The sequence below is a fragment of the Trichophyton rubrum genome (assembly GCF_000151425.1).
Source record: "Trichophyton rubrum CBS 118892 genomic scaffold supercont2.4, whole genome shotgun sequence".
In the NCBI taxonomy this organism is placed as follows: domain Eukaryota; kingdom Fungi; phylum Ascomycota; class Eurotiomycetes; order Onygenales; family Arthrodermataceae; genus Trichophyton; species Trichophyton rubrum.
Genome location: NW_003456425.1, coordinates 1,451,391 through 1,460,908, shown reverse-complemented (window position 1 = coordinate 1,460,908; position 9,518 = coordinate 1,451,391). Strand labels below are relative to the sequence as shown.

The 9,518-nt window shown below is 48.1% G+C and overlaps 4 protein-coding genes across 5 annotated transcripts in view; 1 reads left to right on the top strand and 3 right to left on the bottom strand.

The window, feature by feature from the left end:
- Nucleotides 1-3,098: 3,098 nt before the first annotated feature.
- On the top strand, nt 3,099-4,200 carry TERG_04422 (uncharacterized protein; the record flags this gene model as incomplete). Of its 2 annotated transcripts, XM_003235319.2 has the most annotated exons (4): nt 3,099-3,278; nt 3,339-3,476; nt 3,535-3,586; nt 3,644-4,200. In XM_003235319.2, the coding sequence occupies 4 exons, from the start codon at nt 3,099-3,101 to the stop codon at nt 4,198-4,200; spliced, it is 927 nt and encodes a 308-aa protein (XP_003235367.2). The 2 variants fall into 2 exon arrangements, with proteins under 2 accessions (XP_003235367.2, XP_047606282.1); XM_047749782.1 differs by lacking the exons at nt 3,099-3,278; nt 3,339-3,476; nt 3,535-3,586 and having other exon boundaries at nt 3,754-4,200.
- Nucleotides 4,201-4,434: 234 nt separating this feature from the next.
- TERG_04421 (uncharacterized protein) lies at nt 4,435-5,465 on the bottom strand (the record flags this gene model as incomplete). Its single annotated transcript, XM_003235318.2, has 3 exons — nt 4,435-4,665; nt 4,722-4,853; nt 4,914-5,465. 3 exons carry the CDS (start codon nt 5,463-5,465, stop codon nt 4,435-4,437), a joined length of 915 nt encoding a protein of 304 aa, XP_003235366.2.
- Nucleotides 5,466-6,706: 1,241 nt separating this feature from the next.
- Nucleotides 6,707-7,823, bottom strand: TERG_04420 (uncharacterized protein; the record flags this gene model as incomplete). The annotated part of the gene is made up of 3 exons (XM_003235317.1): nt 6,707-7,311; nt 7,386-7,662; nt 7,731-7,823. The coding sequence occupies 3 exons, from the start codon at nt 7,821-7,823 to the stop codon at nt 6,707-6,709; spliced, it is 975 nt and encodes a 324-aa protein (XP_003235365.1).
- Nucleotides 7,824-9,133: 1,310 nt separating this feature from the next.
- Nucleotides 9,134-9,518, bottom strand: part of TERG_04419 (uncharacterized protein) — a gene marked incomplete at its 3' end in the record, with an annotated part of 1,745 nt that continues 1,360 nt past the window's right edge. Inside the window, exon 2 of the mRNA XM_047748250.1 lies at nt 9,134-9,513. Coding sequence (XP_047604227.1) covers nt 9,134-9,513 — 380 coding nt within the window. The remainder of the gene's footprint in view (nt 9,514-9,518) is intronic.

Genomic DNA, 9,518 nt, shown 5'->3' with positions numbered 1-9,518 from the left:
CTCTGGAATCACGACGTCCCCGGCAGGAGATCGCGCGGCGAGACAAGCACCAGGCAGTGGGCGACAGAGGAACTGCGCAGTAATGAATGGAGCTTCAAGATCAGGCAGTCAACCTTGCATTACAGGGATGCAAGAAGTCCAATTTCCGTCCGGACAAGGCGGGAAAGGGAGAAACGACAGGAGATACAGTCGATGAGCCAGGTAGACTGGGAAGAAAAACGAGAGCGATATCCAACTCCTCCTCGGAACGCAGTTCTCTTGCGGTGAAGCGGGAAGTTGATAAAAATGGATAAAGGAGCGACGAGAAAAAGGATTAAAGAAAAGAAAAAAAAAAGAAGGAAAAGGCGAAACAGCCAAAGAAGAGAGAGAAACTATCCGGCTAGAGATAAATTAAGCAGAATGAAGATGAGAGAAAATGCGCGTCGATGCAGCGCAAGTAACAAGTCTGATTTCGATTCTCTTGTTCCTCCCCCCCCCGTTTTCGTTATTTGAGGCTGCGAAAAGAAAAGAAAAGAAAAGAAAAGAGGCGAATCCCGAAACGGAGCCTGGGATAACTGATTCTCCAGGCCTTGAGCTCGTCTCTGCCGCTGCGGTGGATCCTATCTTCAGCGATCACAACGTCGTCGTCGCTGTCGATGTTCTCGTTGTTGCGTCGAGGGAGGGTGGAGGGAGGTTGAAGGACTGGAAAACTCGAGGATGCCGAGTTAGCTCTGGTTAGTAAAAGAGTTTTAGCTTAGGTTAGCGGGCTTTGCGCTGTTTTAGGCAAGGACCACCTTTATTCGTTCCTTCTTTCGCGCGCATCAGAACAGCGTTGGTCACGTGGTAGATCCCTCTCCAGATCTTCTTTTTCGCATCGCCAGCAGCTGATTTGGCCGCAGTTGAAGGCTCGAAGTGTGCCGCCCAGGGTGACGGGATAGTAGGGGACAGCGAATCACAGAAAAAAGCAGGCCATCGTCGTCGCCCGCACGTCGTTACTCTCGTTATTCGTTTTGCGTGGTGCTGGGTGCTGTGGGGGAGCCACTAGTCGTCTGTGGCTTGGTGTCCCTTGACCCTAGGCGCCGCCAGTGAGCTTTTTAGGCTTGCCTGCCTCTGCTGCCTCCATCCATGGCCCGTTTTTGATGGAAAAAAAAAAAAATAAATAAATAAATAATCCAGTGGACTGGGTGCATGTCACGTGATAACTAGATAGGGGAGCTTGATCGCCTTCACGTCAGGCTTGCTTTTGTGTTGACGCTTATTATTTCCACCAGACATCAGGCTTCCATCAGCAAATCCCCGGTAGCCGTCTACTTGACAGAGGCTCATCCTTCCCTAATTTCATTTTTTATTGCGTATCATACGAGAACCACATGGCGAGGTTGCTTGCTTCGGCGAAAAGTACGGAGCACTCCACCGAGCCCCTGGCATCTTCCACCCCAAAGTCCAAGTCAGCAAAGGCATACGACTTCATGGAGACGAGAGAAAGAACGACTGCATTCGAACAAGCAGACTGTAGCAAATCATAATGCCCTCTGTCCAAACCCTGAAGAAAGAGTGCTCCGGGCACCCCTAGGCCTGGTTAGCGCGGTGACGGTCATCCAGAGAAATCAATCTTACTGGGATCTAAGTATATCAAGAGTTGTACGGCGCTAACCCGAAACATGTTAGCTGCAGTGCTTGCATGGCCACAGGTCTTTGCACATCGAATCAAACTTGCAAATCCTGTCAAGTGTGGACTGGACGGTGGATCCTGGCCGAGCGACGCTCAGGAGGCCGGTCACCCTCGCCTACACGAGCGCTGATTGGCCACCAATTTCAAGGAACGCAGGGATGTCCGCATGTTCTCGAGCAAGACGGCTGCAGCAACGCTGGCAACGCTGGCTCTGGGGGTCGCACCACGCAAGCACCATCCAAGGGGCCGCCCGAGAGTGAACCGCCAGCATGAAACCGCGTCGCCCAAGGGGGGTCCTTGACCTCCACTTCCTGCATCGCCATTCGCTGCGTTCGCTGTGACTCGCCCTTTTCTCTGGTTCGCTCGTATATTATTATTTTGTCGCTTTTATTCTTCGTCACAATACAAAATTCCCCAGGCTCCAGCTCGAGCTGAGTGTGAATCACGTGAGGTGGTGATGATGTAATCTATCAGTGCATAAGTTGTGCATAACAAAATATGCATGAAGCATAAAGGCGCTGATATATGGATTGTCATAGCAGAGGCTGATTTTCACTGCTTGTTGAGCTTTTAACTAGCTGGCTGCAAAGAAACAGATCGACTGACAGGATAGCCCATATTAGGTCAAGGGCATCGGTGTTTCAATAATTTGTGATATCGCGATCTCAAACCCTGAACGCGATGTAACTCCGTATACTCCACGCCTCCCGTACCAGACGCACAAATTATTCGTCCGAAATATATTCTCAACATAAGATCAGGCAGCCTTTCAACCGCAATTATAGACTAACCGGATGGTATGCATAACCCATGCGATATCTATCCATGCCGGCCACTGAGTACATAATAAAATCATAATCAACATTCTGTGTACATAAGGACAACACTACCGATAGCCAATGCCAGGTTGCCAGTTTCTACCATACACTGCATAACGACGACGCAACAACCAACAGTGTAACCACGCCCAGACGCTTCTCTAACCCTCCACAGTGGCCTAATAACTATATCGTCACCGTCGGTGCTTGCTTTGCTCCGAAACGCCTTGGAAATTGGCTATCCAGCAAGGTAAAAGTTGGTCGATGTTCCCAGCGGATTACAAACTACCAACCATCGGCCACCTAAGCATTACCAAACCATGTCCTCGCCACATTCGGCCCTTTCGTGAAGGGCGAGCTGGAGAGGAGAGAAGAGATCAGATTAGCAATGAGATATCCCTTGTATTCGACGCTGTTCTGGACGCAGCAGGCAAAATGTCTATATAAGAACCTCATAGTTACTGCTCAGACTCGATCGCTTAAATGACATCACTGGCGACACAGCATTTAATATCGAGTTCCCCTCTTCCAAATATCCTTCCATCTAATCCATATAACTACGCCGCTATCACGCCGCTAACTAGGGTCTTCAAGCGTCTTTAGATACCATTCCATCATACCAAACAAATATGGCAGACAAGAAACTCCTCGTTGTCCTTGGGGCTACTGGAAAGCAGGGTGGTTCGGTTATCAACTCCGTCCTCGGCGATGAGAAGGCTGCAGCGCAGTTCTCTATCCGTGCAATTACTAGAGATCCATCGAAGCCATCTGCCCAGGCTCTGGCTAAACGAGGGGTTGAGTGTGTCAAGGTTTGTTTCACGGTTAAAAAATGCCCCAATTACTACTTTTATCGGGCTAACAGTGTATAGGCGGATCTCAATAGTAAAGAATCTCTCATCGAAGCTTTCAAGGGTGCTTACGCTGTATTTGCTGTCACCAATTTCTGGGAGACAGGAAGCGCCGAGACGGAGATCCAGCAGGGCAAGAATATCGCTGATGCCGCTAAAGTGCGTATCTCATAATCATTCCCACAATGAACGATACTGACGTAACGTGAAATGTTAGGAGGATAATGTCCAGCATTTGATCTGGAGCAGCTTGATCAATGTGACTAAGGGTATTGTCTCTGCCTCATTTTGAACCAAAGAAACGTCAAGCTAACAAGCCATTCAAGTGTCTGGTGGAAAGCTCACAGGGGTCTCTCACTTTGACTCCAAGGCTGCTGTGGAGGAATATATTCGCAGCATTGATGTACCAGCCACGTTCTTCCTTCCTGGATTCTACATGTCCAATATCCCAGCTGGCACTCTAAACAACGTATCCGGGGTATATAACTTTAGCAACCCGGTTCCAAATAATACCCCCATTCCCCTTTTCGACAGCTACCGGGATACCGGAAAATTCGTCAAAGCCATTTTACTCAACCGGGAGAAAGTGCTTGGGAAGCAGATATATGGAGCAACCGATTACTATACTCCAGACCGCATTATCGCCGAGTTTCAAGCTGTCAAGACGCAGGATGGCCAGGGTGGCGCTGCTATTCATATCCCGGACGAGGATTTCAAGGGAATCCTTGCCATAGGCAATATGTCGGAGAAGGCAAGGGAGGAGATGCTTCAGAATATGCAACTATTGTATATGTTTGGGTATTATGGTGGTGCAAGCCTGAAGGAGAGTCTTGACGTAAGTGGTAGTTCATTTATGAATCCTGGCGTTAAAACAGGATGCTAACTTTTCCATGATAGCTTCTTGATGAAGCCCCGACCACCTGGAAAGAATTCGTCGAACAGGAACCTGCTTGGGCCCATCTGAAGTGAATAATCATACGAAATTTCCCATCTCTAAAGGAGGATAATCGTACCCTGGATTTAATCAAGTTGCAAAAAGGACCAGACAATAATTTGAGAAATTTCATAACCATCTCCTAGGTAATATCAAAACAATGCATAGGGGTATTATAATAAATCAAACTTCGCCTTGCATACGTTTATCTTTCAAGATGCGTTTATTGACCATCCTTTCGGCATATACTTTCCATAGATACCATAGTAGAAACGTGAGTAAAGTCAGTGGAATAGTTGCAGCTGGGAATATCCACCATTGGGATGATATCGTAATTGTCGTAGAATTGCCCGTTTTGGTCGAGGAACCATCAGCTTGACCCGGACCACTAACAAGATTCGTCCCTAGAAATCCCTATGTCTTACCGTTAACTGATGTGCCTTGATAGTTTCGCATGGAGTAAAGCTTACGGCAACAAATGTCCCTGGAAGGAAAACCATGGTCATGATCGCAATGGTGCTCATCGATGCACTCTCCTTCATTGCTTCCTCAGCCATACGAGAACTGAAATGTGTACTGTGCCGAGTACTCAAGTTGAAAAGCTAGTCGTCATCTCGAGTCAGTTTAGTTCTAGATATTTGGGACTGTAGTAAGTTACATACCAGATCCAAGAGTCTTTGAGCCCGTGCCGCCACATCCTCTATGGATGTCTTGAAATATGTAATCTGGTTCTCGAATCGATCATACTCTTCCTCTACACGGGTATAGAGCCAGTCACGGCTATCCACGTCGGGAGCGCCCTTAACCATCCTGTAAAACTGGTCGTGTTGTTTCCGCAAACGGGCGAGAACTCCAAGAATGAAATTTAACTGCAGTTTATCCTGGTCAAGACTGGTAAGCGTCAGGTGTAGTCGTTGTATATTGATTTCCTCTAGGCCGGAACTCCCTCCATGGGCCTTGATCTCTTCTTTTCTCACGGAATCCCTGGGATCTCGGGCAGCCCGTCGGTAGTACTGGATGGTGCTATTAAAATGGAGTAGATGGAGAGCAAATGGATTTCCTGCGAGAGCCGCCGTACTGGGATTGAGTATAAAATCCACCAACTTATCGTGAAGTTCATCTTTCAGCGCCTTGGGAAGATCGTTGAACGAGCGGTGTTTCAGCAGTATGACGCTCGACTGCGACTTGACGTCGTAGTGCGTCACTATCGTCATCTTCAAATCCGCCTCTTTATCGACGGCACGAATGTAGGCTCTTGCTCGTATCGCATACCAGAAATCTATCCAAAGTCCGGTCGCTGTCAGTACCGGGTCATAGCCAGTATCCGGATAACCTCTATATAAGAAGAAATATATACCTACCAAAAGCAGTTACTTTATTCTTCTTGTCATCTCGACCGACTCTCGATCCAAAAATCTGCTCCTGTCCACGTATATGCGAGCAGGCAGACGGAGGGAAGTCATATCGAGCCAGCACTTTCAGTAGAGAGTCGAGCGATATGTTCAGCTCGTCCGCGACCTCGTCCTCGACATGAGCTTCCGTCTTCTCGTCGGCCAGCGCATTGGCTTTGATCACGCTAACAGCCGCAGCATTTGTATGTATTCGATGAAGTACCTTCTCGTGGGGCGTCGATTCAAGGAGTCTGGAGAGAAACGCGACCATCAGTCTGTTGTAGCTAACTACCATGGGCCATAGGTGGTTACTTACATGAATCGTATCTGCGGCTGCGGTCCGACCTGCAATGGAAATCATTATGCCGTTCATACATAGAACATTTGGCCGGTCAAGCAGTGCGATGCGGGGGATAACTTACCAGCAACTTGTGCAGAGTCTCGTCGTCGCAGAGTTGTTTCTTCCCTTTTGGTTAGAGCAGAAGTTGATCAGCCGCTGAAAATCAAGCTTTCGGGAATTCCCGCAGGCGAACCAAGGCTCAGTCAAACGGTGATGTCAACAATATCTAGTTTCAAGTCCTTGTTGTTAACATACCTACTCCACGATCATGGTCAAGGACGAGCACTCTCGAGGCTGCCGGGTATTTCTCTGATCGCCAGGAAGTTGGTGTCGACGTTAGTTCTTTCTGGCAGAGCCGTCCGTCATCAAGGGCTGGAGAATACGAGGGCAGGCCGACAGGATAATTTCGCCAGTCGATCTTGTCCATGCCGCAACACTTTTATCAATCTTAAACAGGAAGAAACGAGACAGCGAACCGATTCTCCATTATCGGCAGAGGAAAGGCAGCAGCTCAGCTGTAAATAGTTTTGCGATAGTGGTTTGGGTTACGAGAAGCACAGCCTTGCGGCTACCCCTAGCTATGCAAGCCGCCTTGCTCTCCCGTGTTCGCTATTCTGGGTGCATAAGGTCAAATTTAGGGCGGAGGGCGAGGGTTAAATGTGCGGCTACAGGTATTCAGGGTAGATATCCCCTATTTTGCTGCGGGGGCTAGTTAACTAACTAGTTAATTAGCCGTCGTGGATGCTGTGGCTTCAGCTCCAAAACTCCGTCCAGCTATCTCAGCTGCTTCTGTATCCCGCCCGAATTTGAGCATACCCATCTGGAGTTCCAGTCCCTTCTCCTCACCAACTATCCATTCCCAGTCTTCATAGCTTTGCCTTAGTTCTTCGTTTATATCTTTAATCGTAGCCATCCAGACTCTGAGCCGCTCCTGAGCCATTTCCGCATTGTCTGAATCGAAGTACTTCGAGGATACAAAGCGGCCGAGCGTGATATGTCCCATGCAGGCAGTGTAGCATGTGTCCGTCTTGACTCCACTGCTAATGGCCATGTTATGGAGGTCTCTCCTTAAATGGTGATAGGTGTAGGTGTCTGTCCCGGCTGGAACGAAGGAGATGGCTACTCCAACAGCGTCAAACAGAAGCATCGGTCTTCCTAGACGAGCAACCCTTGAATGAGACGTAGCATGGGAGGCTGGGAGGTCCAGCATTTCCTGGACTAACGTTCTTCCAATTTGGTCGAACACGGACCGCAGGTGCGCCATTGGATGGCGATGCGAGATCTCAACGACTGATAAATGTAGCCGAGAAGACTCTGGAAACCACATATCTGCCAGGATATTCAGTTTTTTCAATGTTTAGCTGACTATAAGCACGAAGTCACTCGTAAAATGTACCACCTACCAGTTCCAACTACATCTTTAAGCCTGTCCTGTAACCCAAGCAAGAGTTCGAGGACCTTTCGGCTTGGACGAGCCCAAATCACCATACAGTTGACACTGTCATCTTTATAGCGCTTCTCAATCTCCTTAGGCCCGCTAGTAACTGCAGCATGCGACAGGTACTGAACAAGGGCAGGGCTGGGTGTGATCTTTGCCTTGCCATCCGCCAGTATCATGGATGCAAGTGACCTTGCCAGGCTCGCTTGTCTGTAAGACTCGTATGCCTGTTGCACTTTTATCTGCAGGTCTTGGTCAGCCTCTTGAGAAATCATGCAAATTCCAGTAATTGGCTGAATGCATTGCTTACAGGGTCGTCCTGGCATTCTGGGTGGTCAAGGAGGTCCTGGTACCAGTTCCTCGTCTGCTGGTCAGACTCGAGCTGGGCTGGAAAGGAGAACATCTTGAACGAACGGCGTCAAAGGTACTTGGAATAGCAGAAAGTAAACTGCCTAGTAGATGGAGCGACCTGGACTCCAGAACAGAAGGCATGGAGACTCTGAAGGTTAGAGTTGGTTATGACCATCACTGCAGATAACCCAGTTACAAGCGAGCGACCGTACGCCCCCTCCCCTTATACGATACGGAGGACGCCTGCTCCATATCAGCATGGGCATAGGATATTCGACGAAGATCATTCCTGCATAGATAAATAGACGTAGTATGTCTCGACAGCCATCATCATCTATCCATTCTACGCCTATTTACCTCCCTTTCCAGTACGCATCCAGACTCATAATTTGCTTTGTTCCGCCTGTCTTGCCAGAGGCTTAAATCACGTGATACTCATCGATCGAGAGTGCTGAGTAAGCTGGCCTTGGCGAAAGTTATCGAACGACATTGATGGTGGGAGGTAGCAGCCTATCAACGAAGACTTATCAAATGAGGCCACCGAGAATGAAATAACTGATCTAATCGCGGATGAATCAGGGCCAGGATCTATAAGACGAGAGAGAACTGCCTGTCTACATAGGACGGAGGATGTTGATATTGAAGTTGATTTTTATATTAACCAGCTAACTAAACGACTAGCTTCTTCGCGAGATATGTTTCTTTCTTCGCTGTTTATCGCTCAACTCCATCCTTTAGTGGTACACAAACAGAGCGACATGGAACGGAGAAGGTAAGAAAAGTAGGGTAAGAAAATATTGAAAGCACTGCTGAAGGGTTTTTTATCAGATTGGCATCAAGCCCGGTCACATCAAATGAGATTAAGAGAATGGAAAGATAAGGGAAAGGCATCGTCTGACGGTAACGGTGAAGATAAGGGGTGGGGAGAAGTTGGGCTGGAGCGCGATATTTGAGTATTCCAAGACACTGCAGGCCTTGCTTGTTAATTAGTTATATAGGTGGTAGACATAAAAAACTTGCATATGCATCATTATCAAGCCAGAAGACAACGCGATATTTATGGGGTTGTTGCGATGAAGGAGGGCGGGCGCGGAAGAGTAAGAGAGATAGAGAAGAGGACGGGGGAAGACGGGGTATGGGAAAGGAAAAAGGGTGTTTGTTTCGCATCAACGTAAATGGAAGAGCTGTGTACTTATTGAAAGAGAAATCCTGCCAGAACACCACGCAAAGTAACCGAGCGATACATGAGTTAAATCAGAGAGAAAAGAAACCAGATCAAAAAGTTACGTTTTAAAAAGGGGTATATATAGCATAGAAGAAGAAGAGGAAGAATTGATAGGCGACGAGGGTGGGAGTCTGAAATCACCATGACTCTCTATCTCGTGGGTTTGTGCTGAGCGAAGTTTCTCGCTCGTGGCTCTTCTTCTTCAGGTCGATGCCATCTCCAATTTCAGTAACCTCAAGGTCGGCGTCGAGGTTCTGGTTGAACAGCATCTTGGGGTTGATGCGCCAGGCTCCTTTTGGAATGAAGGTACTGGTGAATATTATGATAGCCATTACGCTGTATTGCACACCTGCAACATTGTGAATTGCAGAATGGATGTCTCCTCCGTCACGGCCACCAGTTTTAATGTAGACCGAGTCGATGTATTGACCCAGTAGCGGCGATATGATAGCGTATGTAACGATGTAGGTGGTGTAAAGGCAAGCCATGACGGCACCGAGGGGGGAAACGTTTTGAGCTTTG